The sequence below is a fragment of the Typopeltis vanoorti genome, chromosome 17 (assembly GCF_054136105.1).
Source record: "Typopeltis vanoorti isolate ZY-2024b chromosome 17, IOZ_Tvanoo_1.0, whole genome shotgun sequence".
NCBI classification, from domain to species: Eukaryota; Metazoa; Arthropoda; class Arachnida; order Uropygi; family Thelyphonidae; genus Typopeltis; species Typopeltis vanoorti.
The window spans coordinates 25,783,307-25,804,949 of NC_143565.1; the positions used below are offsets into that span (position 1 = coordinate 25,783,307).

The following is a 21,643-nucleotide window of genomic DNA, read 5'->3' on the forward strand; positions in this document are numbered from 1 at the left end:
TTTAGCCTTCATATGATACTAGTCACCCTTCTTGCCTGTGTTTTGTATTTTTCATTATCATGCCAGATTATTATTATTATTATTATTATTATTTTGTTTGCATTCTTTCACAGTGCTTTTTTTTTTTGCAGCTGCTGCTTTATATTGCTATCATCCATTTAATCTCAACTTGTAATATCCTCCTGACCCTGGTTATGCAGTCCAATACTGCCTCTCAAACAATCCCTGACCACTTTCCATTGACTACTGGCATTCATTCTTTGTAGCTTCTCATGCCTTGGCACTGTTCCAAGCTACCACCTAAATTTGTCATAATCACCAGCTTTATAATTCTATTTTTTCTTGACTGAGAATTCCACGTGCTGAGCATTCTCCCAGAAAAAAATACTGTGTGGTCATTTCTCCCAATCATAAGTAGAGTTGCTATTGTGGTGTTATAGATAGATAGATCTTCTGATGCTATTACTAGATTACATCACACATTGTTTTAGGTAATTATGCCTTAGTAATAACTGTACAAACTCAATTCCTTTTATGCCATATGTCTTTTCTCCTTTCCAATCTATATCACCATTGTTAATATCCCTCCATGATAATTGCTCACTAATGCCAAATAGTTTTGGCCATGTCAAGTTGACCAATGCCATAAAGTGCTCTTCTTTATTTCTGATACTTCTAGCATTCACGTACGTAGATTTCAACAAATCTTTGTTTCCATAGTTACCATTGTGTAATGTCATTCTTAATCCATTCATGTTCAAAACCTGGGAAATTGCACCCAGCCATTCATGATAATTTCTGTCCTCACACTCATTTGTGCCAGGAGTGGCCAGACACATGCTTGTTGCATCCTCCCTAATACCCCTAGTTTCCCTGAATTGCATTTCCAACTTTTCAATGAATAACACTTTCTCCAAACATCTAACTCCTAAACAATTCAAATACAGTGCATCACATTTGCTTCATACATCTATCAACTGCACACCTTTCCTGCTAAACAATCTTCTCTTAACTCATTAGTAATCATGACTCTTCTTCTCATATCTCTCCTGTTATACTGATGCAGCAAACTCACAATTTTTATTTCCTCGCTTTTCATTTTTTCTTCTTTCAGCAACTCTTTCATATCTTCTCTCATTGCATATTTTTCACCTTTCAAATCATTTATGCCTGCCAAACAGTAATTGCTTTCACTTTTCCATTCTGTGAAGTAATAGCATCATTAACATCCTTTCTCTTCGCACCTGGAAGAAAACATGCTTTCATCACATTCTCATTAAGTACATTTCTGATCATGGAATCTCCACACAATGCCCTTTACTTACTCCAAGATTTTTCTATTTCATATTGCCTCATTCACTTCTGCTTTGATTCTCCCTCCTATAGGCTAATCATTTCTCTAGTTGCTCAAGTGCACATTTTCTCCTGTGAAGGACTCCATCCAAGCACACTATTTCTCCCCTCATCATTCACGGTCACCAGATCTTTCATGTTCTCACTGATGATTCATGTTGTATGAGGGGGGGGGTCTGTAAAATTCTGAGAAACACCTAGAACAAAATTGATATTAAAGCAACTGATATAATTACAAGAAAGAATATACGAGGAGTGACTTTGATGGAAGATTAGATTTGTAACTGCATGATTTAAGGTAACTAGTGGTGTACCACAAGGATCTGTCTTTGGTCCACTAGTATTTAATCTATACATTAATGATATTGGGAAGAATTTGAGAAGCGACAAACAGATATTTGCTGATGATGCAAAGATAGGTAGGGTAGCCAGGAATGTTGCTGATATGCAGTACTTGCAGAATAATTTGAATAGGCTGGAATTGTGGGCATTGGAAAATGGATGTCAGTTCACTGCATCACTGTCAGTAAATGTAAAGTCATGCACTTTGGCATCATTAGATATCCAATGTTGTATTATATTGATTGGATTATGTTAGAAGAATCTGATCAGGCTAGGGATCTTGGAACGTTAATAGATAGCAAGTTGGAGTTCAGGGACCATGCAACAAAGATTGCAAATATAACTCTAAAGATAATTGTGATGCTGAAACGACTTTAACATGTAAAGATAAGGATGTAATTTTTCCTCTTTATAAGGCCTTGATAAGACTTCACTTGGACTATTTTGCACATGTCTGGTCTCCTGGTTTCCATTCTGATACAGTGTAGAGAGTGCTAAGAAGAGTGTTTAAAATGATATCAGGATTGTAGAATTCAGGTACTAGCAAATAGTAAAAAGAGGGGTGATATGATTGAGATGTACCAACTTCTGAAAGGGTCTTACAAGATTTCAGTTGATGGAATTTTTCATTTTATGGAGATGAGGGCTAGATTTTTCTCTCATAGGGTTGTGCATGATTAGAATGGATTGCCATTGGATGTAGTGTGTGCAAGCAGTGTGAATGAATTCAAGAATAAGTATGATATCTAGTTTGTGGTATGTGGCTTACCTGGATGAGTCCGTGACTCCATGGAGGTCTCTCTTAATGATAATAATGATTCCTATTCCTATTCCCTCAGCCTTATGGCTGGTGGGGCAGCTAATATGCCACTATACCAGGGAGATGATTATGAGGCAAGGTGGTTTCCTATTGCCTTCCATACTGCAGGTATATTTTATGACTGTAGCCATGTGTGTTCAGAGGACTGGTTTGCCTGTTTTGAGGAATGAAAAAACCCGAGTTACCAGGAGGAAAAAACTCTCTACTGAGCTATGGAGACTCAATAATAATAATAATATAATAACATAAGTTACCTTTATAACTTGTGGTTAATATCATTTTGTTCTAGGTGTTGATCAGAACTTTCCAGATTCCCTCTCATATTAGTCAATTCATTCTCCTACTTTTGATACACATCACATTTCTTGCATTTGCTCATGAAACATTTCTTACACAGCTCTCACTACTCCACTCTTGTTTTGTACCACCAACCATTCACTCTTGGTAATGAGTATATTGAACATGCACTACATCACACAAAATCCCTCATATTAAAATCATTAGAATATGGAAGTTTTGGTCACAGTTTTTCTCATTGGCTTCGGTGCCATGTAGAATGCTTTATAAACAATATTGTGTAATGAAATTCACAATGAAGCAAGCACACTCATCTGCCAGTCTAAACTAAGGAAAATACTACCAATAATTAGCCTATATATTACAAATATTTACTAAAAATAAAATACTTATCTGAATAACATGCAATGAAGATGCAGTGCTACTGCTTGAAACAATGATGGGAAAGTTTAAGACCATCTTTAGCCCAGCAGCTGCAAACTGATTCAAATTAAGTTCCTTTTTGGTTTTTCAGTTCTTTTTCAGTTTCTCTTCATTAAGCTCTTTTGTCCACTTTAATTTGAATTTTTTTCTAAACTTATTGATTGTTCTTTCCTTATGTTATGTGACAGGAGTCTTTTTATGTTTTGTTGATACTTGGTTGAAATTTAGCAATCATCAGCTTAATACATTATCATATTTATTTTATTATAGTGGTTATGCAAGTTAATATATTACATAATTAAAATGAATATAAATAGAATACTTTTAAAGTGTTCTAACTTTGTTATAACATAAGTATTATTTATTTACTTAGAAAATCCCAGTCAACCGTATATGACACTGAGGCCTGATTCTGCCTTATGGAGCTTGGAATTTTCTCCAAAAGATGTAAATACTTTAATAGGTGGTTGTGATAATGGACAAATAGGTAAATTTCTGTTGAAAGTTTTTCCACTTTGTTATACTATAAATTAAAGATGCCAAAAAATTATATTCTTGGTTTAATCCTTTATCCGAATGTAAGCAAACAAAGTTTGCACATGACTTAACTTTACTACTGGGCAACTCATATATAGTGGCTAATGACTTCATATCATTTGCCTTAGTATCCCATAATGCAAAGCACATATCCTTATAGACATGTATAATGCTATGCATTATGGAAAGGTTCATTACCCAGATGGATTTTGACCTTTATTGAGGTCTCATCAGTAGGAGCCAGACCCACTCAGAAGTAATACCAAGGTTGAAGTAATACAGAAGTCATATTTCCATATACAAGTAGCCAAAAGGTGTCTCACCTTATTACTAAAGTACTCTGAATTAGAGATAGATGTTGAAAGTTTTTCCACTTGTACTATAACCAAGACCAGAGGTGAATGACTAAGGTAGTTTCTGATCTCAGAATGTCGAAAATGAGGAAAGGTTGAGAAGATGCAGCTACAGAGTCTAGTGGATAGGAGGAAGAGGTTTGATATGATAGAGACCTACAAGTTGGTAAGGGATTGTTATAGGATCAGTATTGAAGAGGTTTTAGAGAAAATGGTGGGAGATAAGGGGAGAATAAGAGGCCATCCCTGGAATTTGTGTAAGGAGGGTTGAAAGGAGGGATGATTGAAATTTCTTGCCTGAGAGTGTGGTGTCTGCAGAAATTTGAGTGTGTTTAAGGCATGGTATGATGAGCTGTGTGTATTATTATTACCCTAAGACCCCATGACTCCATGTGGTTTTAGGGTAATAATAATAATAATAAATTAAAGCTGCAAAGAAATTATAATTTGGTTTTATCTTTTATCTAAGTGTAAGCTATAACCAAGTAAAAAAACTTTCAACATCTATCTCTAATCCATAGTATTTTAGTAATAAAGTGAGACACCTTTCAGCTATTTGTATATGGAAATATGACTTCTGCATTTCTTCAATCTTGGTATCACTTCTGGGTCTGGCTCCCACTGATGAGACCTCAATAAAGGTCGAAACTAGTCTGGGTAGTGGCCCTTCCCTTAATGCATAACATTAGACATATCCGCAAGGAGATGTGTTTTGCATTATAGGAGATACTGAGATAGGAGTGTTGGTAGCTTGCTCCACCTTTGCAATGAGTTGCCCTGGTGTTGTACCACCTTAACCCAGTCCTGAAGATACTTTCAGGCGCAAACTTTGTTTGCTCACACTTGGATAAAGGATTAAACTAAATTTATTATACTCTAACCAAGTGAAAAATAAACCTTCAAAATAATAATAAAAATTGCTCCACTTACCAGATTATGGCTCAAGATACCACCTGATTTTCAAAAGCAAATGGCAATGAGTCATTTTTTTTCTTACCACATCGATAAAAAAAATTCTCAGTTGTCTTTACCACAAAACAAACTATTTTTTTGCTAAATGGCTGCAACCCTATAAAATAGACAAAATACTACTTGCCCTCATCTTTCCCTCTCCTGATGCACAGATCACAAACTATTCCCCATCCCTTATATAGGAGTTTAGGTAAAGAATCAGATTTTAAGATTCAAGTTCTTTATAAATATAATCTCCATACCAGTTTTAAAATTATATGTTCAACTAGCAGCTATCATTTGTTCTTCTACAGACACATTTTACCCATTTACACATTCTAGAGCATTTAAAGTTTCAGTGTGCCTGCATCTTGGGTTGCTTTGGACTAGTAGCTGTTAACATTTGCCTTAAAGAACATAAAACTACATTCACTGTCATCATACAAAAAACCCACACTTCACCTCATCCTACCTTTAATAATACTGATCGTGCATAGGAGTCTATGCATGATCAGATATCTCTTCTTGAACTGACCTATATCTCTGCCCTTTCCTGCATAAGTACTTCACACTGTAGCATCCTCTGCCTTAGAAAACTAGGTATTCTTTTCTGATCAACAAATTCCTCTAATCTGTGCAACTTGTAATATCACAGAAATCCCATATCTACCCCTATCTTGGAATATTTTTTCACATTTAGAAAATGGCAGCCAATTCAGTGGCCATTTTCATGGCCACTGAACTGGCTGCCATTATTCCCTAAGTTCCTTCAAATCCATAAACACATGAGCAACTTTAGTCTATATCCTTTCACTGACAATAATTAACTAACTTTTTATTTCCTTTTTCATTCTGTCTACCTCTGTGCTTTGTAAGTTTTCCCCACACAGTTTTTCTTGAGGACTATAACTTCAGGTTGCTCACAAAACATATTAACAGGTTCCTTCTTTCTTCTTGACCACTTCTCCATATATAGTAGCGATATGTTATAGGTTTTGCAGCCTCATGTGTGTGTGTGTGTGTGTGATGTTTTTGACACATGTGCATAATGGTTTGTTACTAGGTTCATCCTAATTATGAAGGACTTCTCCAGATGTACAAAATTATAAAAAACACTGTTTTACAGAAAATAGTACATGAAAATAAAACAAACTGCACTCTTCTACCTGCGCAGAATTGGCATCATTATCATCATCATTTTTGTGTAACCTCAAAAAGATGTACAGAATAAAGGGAATTCTACAGTAATCTCTAGATGGTAGTATTAGTATAATAAGTACAATAAGTATGTTAATAATATCCAGCAGCTGCTCAACACAAACATGGGATTAGTATTAAAATATGATCCCACAAGAGCATTACAAAACTTTACTGACAACCTTTTTAGAATAATGTACGGACTCGTCTTTTCTCTCCATTTTTATGGGTTTTGAGAGTTTATTTTTCACTTGGTTAGACTATAATAAGTTTAGTTTAGTCCTTTATCCAAGTGTGAGCAAACAAAGTTTGCGCCTTCAGGACTGGGGTAAGGTAGTACAACACCGGGCAACTCGTTGCAAAGGTAGAAAAGCTTTCATCACTCCTATCTCAGTATCTCCCATAATGCAAAGCACATCTCCTTGCGGATATGTGTAATGCTATGCATTAAGGCAAGAGCCACTACCCATACCGGTTTCGATCTTTATTGAGGTCTCGTCAGTGGGAGCCAGGCCAATAATTATTATTATTATTTTTATGGGTTCTCAAAATTCATAAAAGATATGCCTACAGCCAATTGTCAGAGGTATAGCTTTGCCAGCTCATAATCTGTCTAAACATGTAGCAAGTCTATTAAAGGATTTGATATGTCAGTCATCATCATTCATAAAAAACAAATTGTCAGTACTTCATATCTTCATATCAGTACATCATTCAAACTTTGATGTAGTTAGCTTATTCATCCGTGTGCCAGCTAGAGACCTTATAATGCCTACTTAAGTATGTTAATGTTGCACAGCATGAGTTTTTTTCAGACATGATAATACCATATATAAACAGAACTCAAATCTAGCAATGTAAAGTCTTCCATCTTAATGAAACCCAAGTTGTGGAAATGATATATCAATGGCATCTTTGTAATATGAAGCCATGATTAGCAATCCTCTTGCAGTTTTTTAAACCATCTCAAGAACCAATATCCAGTATAAAATTTACTGCTAAATTAGTGTCAAGTGGTTCACTTCCTTTCCTGGATATGAAACTGACCAGATCATCAGATATCTTTATACTACTTGATGCTCTTATAAACCTCACAAATTAGGCATCATATCAGCCCAGTATACCTGGTATCTTATTAATAATGGGGATAAAGAACCTCAATTCACTACTAATACTTCCTGCAAAATAGTTTATGACAAACAGATGATCTCAGGACTTCTTTGAAGAAATTGAGGGTCATATTGGGAGAAGGGGATCTAGAGGCGAGTGACCAAGATGGCAACAGGTCTATGGAATGAACCTTACAAGAACAGGTTGAAGATTTGTGGGTTACAGAAACTGGTTGATGGTGGAAAAGGGGTAATATGATTGAGACATTCAAATTACTGAGGGGTGTTTGCAAGATTAATTCAGAGGAAATTTTTCAGAACAGATGTAATGGTGGGAGAACTAGGGACCATCCATGGAAACTGAGCAAGGGTGTTAGAATTAGGCTTTTTTACTTGGAGAGTAGTGAATGAGTGGAATAAGCTGCCAAAGTCTGTTGTGGATGCCATGACTGTGAATGAGTTCAAGGCAAAGTATGATAGATACTGTGCAAATGCTGAATAGTTCTTGGCATGATGTTTAGGGCCTCCCTCGATGCGTCTGACTCCTTGGTGTTGCCTGTAATAATAATAATAATATCCCCCTCCCCTTCCTCTCTTCATCTTCCTATCCTTGCAGAAAATTCTGTATCATACCATTTCAAGTCCTGACACTATATCATTCTCAGTCAACCAAGTTTCACTTATGCCAATTATCTTTGGTATAAGTGAAATTATCAATCATCAGTTATCAATCCATGTTACAAACTCAGTCCCTCTATTTCTGATACTTTGTACATTAGTATATAAGCATAACAGTTTGAGGCTATTCCATCAATACAATCACTCTTTACTCTCTCTCTCTCTCTCTCTCTCTGCTATAGTGCACTTCTCTCTTCATTCTGACTATCCCTGTTTCCCTGATCCTGACTCTGATTTTCCTTTATCTTCTTATCATCCCCACTGTTTTGCACTGCATCACTTTGCTCTGCTATTATCACTTCCTCACCTTTGTATCTGTCCTCTTCCCCTCCTTCCACAATCTGTTTCTCAGCCTCTCTCTCACTATTAGTGGTACTAATTTCATACAAACCCTACACTTTCATTAAACAACAATTGCTCCAAATGACTGACATCAAAAACCTATTAAAATGCATCCCATCAGTTTGAATCATTCTAACTTCCATTCAAATTCATTCCATACATTCACAAATCAAACACACTCTGCCTGACACAATTCAGCCATCTTGTCATTCAGTATCATTGCTTTCCTTTTCAGTTCACTAATATCATATCTGATCAACAAACTGTCTTCCCAATGACACTATTATCCTTCACTTCCTACAACAATCTCTTCAGATCCCTTTCCACATTCATTATCCCTCTCTATTCAAGTTATTTTGTCCACCACTATCACTAATTCTGATGCCCATTCCTTTCTTCTTTGCAAAGTATCTGACATTCATTTTATTGTACTACCTGTAAAACATGTCTTGTGCACTTTATTTTTTACTACATCTTTAATGATTGAGTCACCATGTAAAGCAACCCTGTCATCTTTAGATACTTGCTTCTTCTTAACCTCCTTGTCATTTACATCAGTTATGCTCTTCTTTAAACATTTAATTTCCTCCTCCATACATTTAACCGGACTCTTTGTTTTCATTAACTCTTGCCTAAGCTCTTTCACATCACTTCTATGATTGCCATCGTGAGCAGTCCCATGCATTTTCTAATTATTCCTGGTAACACTGTTCTCATTTTTGGAATGTCCTAACCTTTCATCAAACTTCTCACATACGTTCCTTCTTATCGTTTGACCTACTCCATAAATCTTTAACATTTTTGGATGCATACATAAAACAATCATCATATCTTATCCACTGCAAAAAGTCCAGGGAAAAAGTTGATGTCTCTAAGTTGAGCCCTTCCACACTGCTGGCATAAGCTTCTTTGCTGCCACTGCCACCATTTTTGTAACGTTAACCTGCACTTCCACTTTAATCAAAATAATAATCACAATGAACACTTTAAGAATAACAGTCCACAGTACAATGATTATATCCAGTCTGGCTATCACATAAAAGCACTGTTATACAAATCTACTTCATATAATTAAGGAGAGGAAAAATCACACTTTTCCTAAAACTTGACTTTCCTTTAATCTGTTTCACACCCACTGATAATTCGGTATTTTAGTGGAAGCAAAATATTGCACTTTCTACAAATCTATACCTTCTCTGATCTCGTGTTCAGTCTCCCCCCAAACACATCTTTCACATTTTACCATATATATACATGTTCTACTCACAACTTCAAACCTATTTTGAAAAGTCTACATCATTAACAGCATTTGATTTTTGTATGACAGCATGTAAGCTTCATAACTGCATGATGCTTGGATGAACAAATCCAACCATCATGCATTTATTAAGCTATCAAAAATAAACAATATTATAAAGTAAGGAAGAGAAAAGGAGAAAATTTTGCTTAGCAATGGTGAAATGAGTGGAATTTGTTACCAGAATGGATGGTAATTGCCTTAATGCTGTTATGTTCTCAAGGTGGGATATGTTATCTGTGGTCTGTGAATTTGCTGGCTGAGAGAGTTTTCTGACTTCATTGAATCCTCAGAACTAACTAAATCAAGATTTATTTTTGATAAACCATTTATTTTTGATTCCAGTTGTTAGAAGATGAATTTTAGTACAGTTTTATTATTATTTATTTATTTTATTATATTATTATTATTATTTATTTTTAGTTTTATGGGATACCAGAAAAGGTACTTTGCCAATAGAAACAACTCCTGTAGAAGTAAGTCATAGAGATGTTGTATATGATGTCCAATGGTTGTCTTCCAAATCTGCAACAGAATGCTTTTCTGCTTCAGCTGATTGTCAGGTATTCTTACTTTTAATGCCAACACACACACACACACACACACACACACACACACACATATATATATATATATATATATATATATATAATTTATTTATTTATTTATTTATTTTTTCAGAATTCATTTTTACTCGGTTGGAATATTATGAAAACGCTTTAATGACTGATACCGAGAAAAAAAAAGATGACATGGTATATTTGAAAAGATACTACTAGTTTACTAGTTTCGTTGAATTGATCAACATCTTCAGGTATCACAATCAAAGAAATATATAAAGAATTACAGAGACTTAAACTTGTAATAACAGAACAAGTACAAAAAAAGACAGTAGCATGTTTGAAAACAAAAAGCGAGCTTGAGTTCCAAACAAACGTATACTACGCGCTGTCGCGAGTGCGCCAATATTGAACAGATGAATTTCGAAAGATTCTTCTTATATCAATAACAGCCTAAGTTTCAATCTCTCTGACACACACATTGCCTCTGTTCAATATTGGTGCACTCGCGACAGCACGTAGTATACGTTTGTTTGGAACTCAAGCTCGCTTTTTGTTTTCAAACACGCTACTGTCTTTTTTATACTTGTTCTGTAATTACAATTTTAAGTCTCTGTAATTCTTTATATATTTCTTTGATTGTGATACCCGAAGATTTTGATCAATTCAAAACTAGTAAACTAGTAGTATCTTTTCAAATATACCATGTCATCTTTTTTCATTATTTTTTTTTTTTTTTTAATCATTAAAGCTTTTTCATATATATATATATATATATAGAAAGTATTTTACCTTGGGTATGATGAATGTTAAAGATACCAAGCTATCTTAAACCTGGTTTTTCAGGTGAAAACTTGACTTGTTTGTCTGTTTGCTTACTTGGGAAATGGAGTAAAACCAGGTTTAAAATAGCTTGGTATCTTTAACAACACATATATATATATATATATATATATATTTATTTATTTAGGAACAAATGTTATCATATAAGCATTCTTTTATAGATATTTTCTTTCATAGATCTTCTCTTTTACAATATAACACTCCAGTGACCAGAAACTCAGTCTGCTATAAAAACGTTATAGAAATGTATATTTATCAAGTTATACAGAAAATTAATCTATACTATAATGTAAAATATATATAACCTATAAATTCTCAGCCACAATGTTTTCAAGTTGAATACTGTTATTTGCAATCAGGATCAGGACTGTATTGCCTAAGTAATTATGATTGACACTGTTTATCTATTATGAATCAATCAGTAGTCAAATGGGTGTGTATCTGAATTTGAATGTACATTTTTCTAGATGAACATATCTTTCATCTTCCTACATAGGAGGAAATCAAATAAATTAATGTAGACATTATGTCACCCAGTTTTAACAAAACTTAAACCATCTTAAAATCATCTTAAAAAATGTAAACTTTAAGAAAACTTTCCAGATCCACTTCAAAAATATGTTTTAGTGCACCAACCTCAGTGCTAATTCTTTTCATCTCCAGTCTGCAGTTACCTCAAAAAATCTTAACAAAATCTATTCCCAACAAAAACTCAATTACCAGCTTCTCTGATTACTCTTATCATCTCAAATTTCATATATTTTCAACTCTTCCATTTTAGTAATTATGGACTTTATAACCGTGTTATAAATAACTATTTTAATTTCCTGATGTTTCAGCCTTCATATTAAGGTTATCATCTGGAGTGTATACAAATATACAAGGACAAGCTGAGTTACATTCACACAGTATGCTAAAGAAACAATGATTTAATCACCGGTTATTCTACTGGCATAACCTCTAGTGAAAAAAAAATAATAAAAAATTATGGATAAAATAAAAAATTAATTAATTATGTAGAAACTCAATCAAAGCTAAATTCTATTTAAGATAACACAAGAGAAACGTTCTTTCATATAGATAGTTTTCTTACAGTAACAATGATGGCCTATTTTTAACATGGCAATTGTTATATTAGATTTAAGATTCTGTACAGTCCTGTTTTTAGTTAACTCTTAGGGAGAAATGTTATGTGGGTACAATATGCTTGGAATTTTTAGACCATCATTATTGTTCAAATCGGGGTGGTTGATGAGAATCTCACAGGTTTCCTTAAATTTATGTTCATACCATGTTATCGTGTGATGTAAACAACTGGTGCTTTTCCAGTCAATTCTGTGTAAAGCAGGGGTCTTCAACCTTTCAGACAGTGTGGATGGCATTAAAAATTTCAATGAAGCCTGCGGCCCACTAAGCTATACTGTGGTATTTAGAATTGTAAGATACTTTCCAGATTCACAAGGAATGCTGTGCGTTTGATACTTTACATAAAATCGTATAAAAATAAACAAACTCAGCTTTAAGAGCATAGGAGTCGGGTTCATGATAAGTAAATATAATCAATACTTGAAAAAAAGATAATTTAATGAAGAAAAACATTCATTTTTTACAATGTCAATGGGAAACTTGGCAATGCTTTTCCTTAACCAGCTGTCGATGTTGGCATCAATGTTGGAAGTCGCTATGTGTAGAGTATTCTCAAGATGTTGGTCCGTAATATGAGTTCTTGTCTTGGACGTCACATGCTTCATTCTGGAGAAGAACTGCCTACATAAGTATATACTTCCTGACAAAGTGCACATCTTCAAAGCATGCGGGCAAAGATTAGGAAATGCGTCTGCAGAAATGTAGTCTTTAAAATGTAATCAAGGGCACATTGAATAATTTTTCTCTCAAAGAAGAGTTGTTTTGGAGTTCAAGCAGCTCCATTTGTACTGAGCTTGGCATTTCAGCAGCATTGAAAGTAAATCTAAAGAAGATTGTTGTTACGAAAATCACTAAATCTGTCTTCGAATTCACTTCGCAACACAGCTAATTTTGTAACATATTCATCAAGAGATGAACAGTTGGACTCAGCGAGAAGCTGAAAATGAGTTAAGGCTTTTTGTGCGAGTTGTGCCTCCCAAAGTTTGAGCTTGGTTACAAAACCTTTGATGTGATCACACAGAGTGTGCACCATTTGACCAGTCGATTGCAGCCACGTATTTAGGTCATTCATATGCAGCAAGATGTAGGCCACAAAGGCAAAGTATGTCATCCACTTCGAATCATTGAATTACACAATTGGCTTCCCCTTGGTTTGCATGAACTGCTGTATTTCGTTCCTTAAGTCAAAGGCTCTTTTAAGAACTTTTCCTCTGCTCAACCAATGCACATCACTATAATAAACCACATCGCCATGATCCGCTTCGCACTCTTGGATCAAAAACTCTTGGAATTGACGAAGATTCAATCTTCTTGCCCTAATAATGTTGACGACAGTCACTATAACTTTCATGACATTCTCAAATCCAATAGTTTTCACACACAAATTCTCCTGGTGGATTAAACAGTGGTAATGGACGAAATCTTTTCCTTCTAGTTCCAGTTCTTTCTGTAGCAGCGCCACAAACCCTTCATTCTTTCCCACCATAGTACGGGCACCATCAGTTTCCACACCCTCAAGGTTGGTTAAGCTGAGGTTGAAATGCTGGAGCATTTTCTTGGTGGTTTCAAGAATATCAGTGCCTTTCGTCATTCCAATCATATGTATGAGCGCTAGCAGTTCTTCTGTCACAGTGAATTGTTGATCAATGCCACAGACAATGATAGCCAGTTGTGCTGTATCCTTCACATCTGTGCTCTCATTTAAAGCAAGTGAATATGATGTAAATTCAGATGATGATTTTTTTTAAAGTTCCTTCAATGTCGTTGGCAATTTCTTCGACATGTCGTGCTACAATTATCCCAGACAAACTCGGTTTTTTAAACACTTTCTTATTATTTGGCACAGAATTTCCCCAGCAGCAATGAGATACTCTTTCATGAACTCGTCATCCAAGAAGGCTTTTGATTTTTTACAATTTTTTTCAGCTATTACATAACTTACTTTGACGCATGCTTTGCTCTCTTCCCTCTGCCTTTTAAACGTACGCTGCTGGCATTTTAAATCAATTTGGAGATGGTTCACTTTGTCGACAAGAAGCTGCACTTGAAGGTGATTGAAATTGGACACATGCTTTGTCTCATAGCGTCGATTTATATTGTATTCTTTTGATACTAAGACTGACCCACTACAAATTAAACACACCGGCTTATCATCGTTTATCACAAAAAAGTGCAAATTGGTCCACTTTTCATTAAAAACCTGACAAGAATCACTTGATTTACACTTTTTACTCGTAGACGCCATAGTGATGGAAGGTGAACCCAAAAAATTATTCAAAATGGCCGTGTAATGATTATTATCCACTGAATATGTCTCACACTAATGAAAACAGTCTGGCAATATAAAACTACAATAGGCTATTGCTGCCACAACGAACCTGCATGCGCTTATATATGAATATCACACTGTTTATGACTGGCTGACTGTGGATGAGATCCTCTTGTATTTATATGAAAATAACGAAGTATCGAGAACCTTCGAGATGTATCTGAAATGCACTAGACAGCACACTCGATCAAACTACTGCTTCAACCATTTACCTGCAACATTAGTAGTAGTACTTAAGTACTGCTTGGCGTTGGTAGATGGCTGAAGAAGCATGTCTATTTAATATTTATTTTTATAGGATTTTATGTAATGTATCAAATGCACCAGCGTTCCTTGTGAATCTAGAAAGCATCTTACAGTTCTAAATACCGCAGTAAAGCTTAGTAGTCTGCAGGCTTCATTGAAATTATTTTTTATTTAATCGCATTTTAATGTTAAATAGTTATTTTTTCAAAATGTCCAGTGGGCATGGCAAAGAGCTTTGCTGGCCACGCGTTGCAGACCCCCGATGTAAAGTATTCAGGACATGATCAGAAAGGCCTGCTTCACCATAGTTTTTATATTTAATGTGTTGTTTATGTTCCTTTTGTCTGATAGGAATTGTGCATCCTGTATGGTAGATTACAGGTGCAATAAATACGTTATACTCCAGGCTGGGCCAGCAGAGAAAGTGGGTCTTTAGATGAGTTTAGTAAGCTTTTTCATTTTGCAGGAGGTTTAAATGTGACTTTGAGGTTGTATTTCTGTAGTATTATATTTATTTTATCTGATGTCCCTTTAATGTAAGGAATGGTTATAGTTTTATTGTAGTCTGGTTTATCTATGTTTTTTTATTGAGGTCTTGTAGAGAATTTTGTTAATAGTGTTTTGGCTGTAACCATTTTTTAAAAAAGTATTGCTGATAACTTTAAATTCATATTTCAGCACTTGTTGGAGCAGATCTTCAATGCCCTGTTTTTTAGAGTATTAATGACACTTAGTTTTTGTGTTGGGTGGTGGTAGGAGTTTATGTGTATATATTGGGCAGTATGTATTGGTTTCCTCTAAACAGTGAAGGAAAGTCTCCCAGAAGGAAGATGTGTGATAAGTATATCTAGAAATGGAAGTGTGTTCTGTTTTTCAATCTCAATTGTGAACTGTATGCATTCAATGTATATCTCACAAAGTTCCTAGCAAATAAGTCAGCTTGTGCTCTTACAGAATGCAGAGACAAATTTAGCTGTGTAAAACTAGCTAAACAAAAGTCATGGGAAGACTTTGGTAAGAAAATAGAAAATAAATTTCAAGAAGGTAGCAAGATATTCTGGAGGTTGTTTAAAAAGCTCAAAAATGGACCAATATGTGCACTGTAAAAGGAATTAGAGATGATAAACATAACATGAAAACTGGAGAAAAAGATATCCTTGATGTTTGGAGTAATTACTTCAAAAAAATTGCTAAATGAACAAGCAGTGATGACAGCACAGTGGTAAAAAATACTCAACAGACATGCAATCAGGAATACATATCCATACTTGAAGTAGAAAAAGCCATCAAAAGCCTGAAATGTGGAAAAACAGCTGGAGTAGATGATCTTCGACCAGAAGGCCTGGACAGACGGATGAATTCCAGATGATTGGAATAGAGCTCTCATAGTACCCATATATAAAAAGGGAAATAAAACTGAATGTGAGAATTACAGAGGTATTTCCTTACTAAGTGTTCCAGGTTAGATTTATGCAAGGATACTTGAGAAATGGTTGAGAATGATTATGGAAGGGAAGCTTGGTGAAGAACAAGGTGGATTCAGGCCAAATAGAGGCAGTCAGGATCAGATTTTCACTTTAAGACAAATAGTTGAGAAATCATGGAATATAACAAAGATCTGTATTTAAGTTAATAGATCTGGAAAAGTCATATGGCAAGGTGCCAAGAGAAAAGCTATTCAAAACACTGTATATCAAGCAATACTTAGTCTTTATTTGAGTTATAAGTCAGCAGTTCCAATTAAAGGAAGTACAGGAAGATGGTTTAATGTTAAATCTGATGTCAGACAAGGATACACATTATCCCCTCTGTTGTTCATTATCTATATGGATCACATTATAAAGGAAAGTGGTATTAAATCTGGTATCAAAATTGGAATGTTAATCTCAGCTCTTTACTTTATGCAGACGATGTTATACTATTAAATAAATCCAATACAAGTCTGCAAGATTCCCTGACTAAATTGAATAACTGTTGTAATAAATTTGGTATGAAAATCAGTAATTACAAGACAAAGACAATGAAAATAGGCAGAGCATTGAAAATATCAACTGTATCATGAATGGAGAACCGTTAAATCATTTCAGAACAGTTAAATCATTTCAGCTACTTAGGCATGATTTTTATTGAACATGGTAAATTAAATATGGAAATAGACAACAGAATTAGCAAATCTGGTATAGTAGAAAGTCAGCTGAATGAATTTATATGAAAAAGAGAGAAGTTAGCTGTATACAAAACAGTATTCAAGCCAATTTTAACTTATGGATCTGAGAGCTGGGGGTCAAAAGTAAAACACTTGACCAAAGACTAGAGACTGCAGATATGAGAGTCCTGAGAAAGATTAGGGGCAAGAACAGATGGCATCAATGGCAATATCATAGGATATTAGAAAAGAACTTGACATTGTCAGCATCCAGGAATGCGTTAGCTGAGCTGATCTCAGTGGTATGGTCATTTAAACAGAATGGGAGAAGAATGATTAGCAAAACAAGTTTTCTCTCCCAGATTGGCAGGAAAAAGAACAAGATATAGCTGGATTGATACAGTGAAAAGTGCCTTAGAAGACAGAAATATATGATCTGATAATGTTGGAGTCTTGACAGGAAACAGATTGATTGAACAGACTTTAGAGGAAAATTGTAGATAGGAAGTTAATAGTGATGTATGTTTTTCATGTAGTACTATCATATCCTGTACATCCCTTGAGGATACATGTTAGGAATTTGATGATGATGATGATATATATATACTGTGGGTTTTCGAAAGCATACTTTGAAGTATAATTGTAGAAAGTTTTTAACTTGGGTATGTTATGTATTCAAGATACCAAGTAATTTTATATAAACTTGGTTTTTAATCCTATTTCCTAAATGAGCAAACTTAAGTAATTCAAGTTTGTGCCTGCATGTAGTGCAGGTCTGAGGCAACTCATGGTAGTGCAACTCGTGGTAAAGGTGGATTAAGATCTGATCACTTTCCTTAGAATTTTTCCCTTAATGTAAAGCACATCCCCTTGTGGAGATGTATGATGCTATGCATTAAAGGCAATGGTCACTTTCCATACTGGTTTTGACGTTTATTGAGGTCTCGTCAGTGGGAGCCAGACCTTACAATGCTAAGGTTGAAGTAATACAGAGATTATATGAATTTTTCCTAAACAAGTTGCCACAAGGTGCTTTGACCTTATTAAATAAAATCTCAGGATGAGAGATAGATGTAGAAAGTTTTTTGACTTGGGTATATTATGTATTCAAGATAGGAATACATAATATACCACATAATTTTATATAAACTTGGTTTTATTTAATCCTATTTCCCAAGTGAGCAAACAGACAAGTAAGTCAAGTTTGTGCCTGCACGTAGTGCAAGTCTGAGGCAACTCATGGTAGTGCAACTCATGGTAAAGGTGGATTATACCACGTAATTTTATATAAACTTGGTTTTATTTAATCCTATTTCCCAAGTGAGCAAACAGACAAGTAAGTCAAGTTTGTGCCTGCACGTAGTGCAAGTCTGAGGCAACTCATGGTAAAGGTGGATTAAGATCTGATCACTTTCCTTAGAATTTTTCCCTTAATGTGAAGCACATCCTCTTGTGGAGATGTATGATGCTATGCATTAAAGTCAATGGTCACTTTCCATACCAGTTTCGACCTTTATTGAGGTCTCATCAGTGGCAGCCAGACAATGACAATGCTAAGGTTGATGTAGTGCAGAGCTTATATGAATTTTACCTAAACAAGTTGCCACAAGTTGCTTTGACCCCCCATGGAGCCATAGACTTATTGCAGGAGGCCCTGTAAAATTTGATGTAGCTTAAAAATACCAAGCGCTTCTTTACATCGATTTTTACATAAGTCAAGTCTCATGAGAACTGTAAATAACCTTGATTGTTTCTATGTATATTTTGCTAAATATTAATATAGTTAACTCTATGGGAAGTGACTGTATTTACTATTTGAACGTCAAAAACAAAGGCAATGCTTTGCCATCAGAACTTTGTATATAGCTATGTGTAAGAGCACAAGAAAGTTGTTTGCGAGCTCTGCACATAACACAGACAAGTTTCTGCTGACCGGCAAGATAAAAAAAAAGGGAGTGCTCAGAAGAGAACAAAGAGTGAGTCAAACTTAAAAGAAGATGAAAGAGTCATGCTGATATTCTTTGGGGTTTACTACCCTTAGTGCAAGGACCCGAGATCACAAAATAAAAGGGGACTGAGCCGATCATCATGAGGAGAGGTAGTCAGAACCACAACAGAGGATAGTCGGAACCAGAGCAGTGGTGGAAGAGAGGCAAGGCCCATTTACAAGAGAGGAGTGTCCAAGTCCAATTGCCAACAGAGGAGAGCCGAGAGAGCAAGGCAAAGCACTGTTACTGAAGAGAGCCAAAACAGTCGTTAGCGATCGGCAGTTAGAGGTACAGTCACCAGCAATTAGAAGCAGAAGTGGTGGCAGTTAGAAGTAGAAGTTCCCGATGTAGGATCCAGAGGAGAATTTGTCCATATACTGAAACCACCTGCATATGCTATTCAAGTACCGCAGATTGCAGTCCAAAAACCCCGCCAATATCCTGATGTGATACCACTGAAGCAAGACACTCCTGAAGGACGCTTAAGATCTGAGATGAAAGAAATGCCAGAAAGACTTCAGTATAAGACTCTTGACTGAATGTGCAACACAGCCTCTGTAAGTTCCATCCTTTTTTGTACATTTTCTCTTATAATCTAGGAGATATGTTATATATGGACTGTTAAGAATTACTTTAATAGTAATAAGAAGTGTCCATAAGAGAGTCAATTGGCATGTTAGAAGTTGTTATCAAATTTGTAAAAATAACTTACCAGAGAGTTAGCTAACCTCTTTGTGAGTGAACTAGAAGTTTAATAAGCTGAATTTGTAAGCAGAGAGTAAAAAAGTTTTCGAGTTAAAGCGATTATTTAGTGTTGAAGTAAAAGGGTTCTAATTTTATGCTAAAGATTTGATCGATGGGTAGAGAAAACAATCTCCCTGTCATTTGATTCATGTATATTTCATATTAATGTAAATAAATGTGTTTTAATTATTTGCTAAAAGAGTGCTACCTGATCCTTTATTTTTTTTACAATGCACTGTTTCTAAAAATAATCGGACTTGTGAGTGGGAAAGAACTAAGTCATTAAAAGTGCAGTTTAATTACTTAAGAACTGTGACTGTTTATTAAACTTTGCTGAAGAAATTTATGCTAGTAAGAGAGAGAGAGAGAGAGAGAGAGAAATCTACCAGATGTTTTATTGAGTCTTATGCCAAATATTGATATATTGGATGGCACAGTCTAAAAAATAAATTTTCCAGTGTTCATAGGCATTCGACTAGTAAATACGGAAGGTGGATAAACATAATATGCAGCAGACTAAGTGAGAAAGGTTATGAGAGGAAAAGTGCGCACTGCTAATTAGTAATACAGAATAAAAGAAGATATTACAATAACACAGCAGACAACCTTACATTACAGCCCCTTTGTTACATACACACACACACAAAAAGCTCATCATACTGTGCCTGAAATATGCTCAAATCTCTGCAGATGCCACTTCCTCAGTTCCTTGTTCTCCCTCCATCTCCCACCATTTTATGAAGAACCTCTTCAACATTAATTTTATAACAGCCACTTACCAACTTATACATCTCTATCATATCATTCCTCTTTCTCCTATCCATTAGATTTTGCAGTTTGCATCTTCTCAACCTTATAAGTCAGTGTTCTCCATATCATTCCCAGAATTCTTTGTGTTATCTTCACAATTTTGGTAGTGTGTGTCCCCAAAATTTCAATTCCTTATCCACAATCATCCCAAGATCTCTTATTTCCTCCACCTCCAACAATATTTAACCACCAAGCATAAATTCTACATTCCATCTTTGTTTCCCAAATTTTAAAACCTTATATTTTGCAACATTAAACTTGCTTCCCCATTCCCATGCCCATTCATTCAATTTATTCAAGTCTTCTTGTAAGGCAACAACATCTTCTCTACTCTTCATAGTTCACCCCAACTTTGCATCATCTGCAAACAGCTGAATATCCCCATCCAAATCTTCGCCAATATTATTAACATGCAGGTTGAACAGCAATAGCCCTAAAACAGACCCCCCAGGCACACCACTAGTGACTTTCCTCTTCCGAGATATTGCTCCCCATACACAACTTGCTGATACCTATCAGATAACCAGTCTCCGATTTAATGCACTAATCTAATATCCAACCCCATCCTCTCTAGTTTGACTATCAACTTATCATGTGGTAATCTATCAAATGCTTTGCAAAAATCTAAGTATACAATTGTGATTCATCTCCCTCATGCTATGCAGCTATCACATTATTGTAGTAAGCAAGCAGATTACTAAAATATGACCTCCCTTTAGCAAATCCATGTTGTCCATCATGTTTATTGGATAAAGTTTGAATCCTTATTCTGACTGGCCTCTCTAGCATTTTGACCACAATATCTAACATACAGATTGACATACAATTTGATGCTTTAATTCTGTCACTTTCCAAATTTTCCCTCCCTTCCACTCCTTTGGAACTTGACCCAGTGTAAGACTCATATTAAACAAATCTGTCAAGGCAGATGTCAACTCTCTGTCAGTTCCTTTGAAATACATGCTGATATATCATCAAGTCCCATAGCCTTGATGATATATCAGCCTATTCCCTATATACCCTTGCTCACTTACAGCTGGTCTTCTCTCCTCATCCTTGTGAATGTGACATCTCCATGATGTCACATTCACAAGGATGAAAGACCTTTATGAACTGCTCATTAAATAATAAT

General features: G+C 35.3%; 1 protein-coding gene across 1 annotated transcript in view; it reads left to right on the forward strand.

The window, feature by feature from the left end:
- The window catches only part of LOC150097228 (dynein intermediate chain 3, ciliary-like), a 177,219-nt gene that overhangs the window by 75,095 nt on the left and 80,481 nt on the right, over positions 1-21,643 (forward strand). Inside the window, exons 5-6 of the mRNA XM_090407622.1 lie at positions 3,609-3,722; positions 10,123-10,262. Of these exons, the coding sequence (XP_090263748.1) occupies positions 3,609-3,722; positions 10,123-10,262 (254 nt within the window). The remainder of the gene's footprint in view (positions 1-3,608; positions 3,723-10,122; positions 10,263-21,643) is intronic.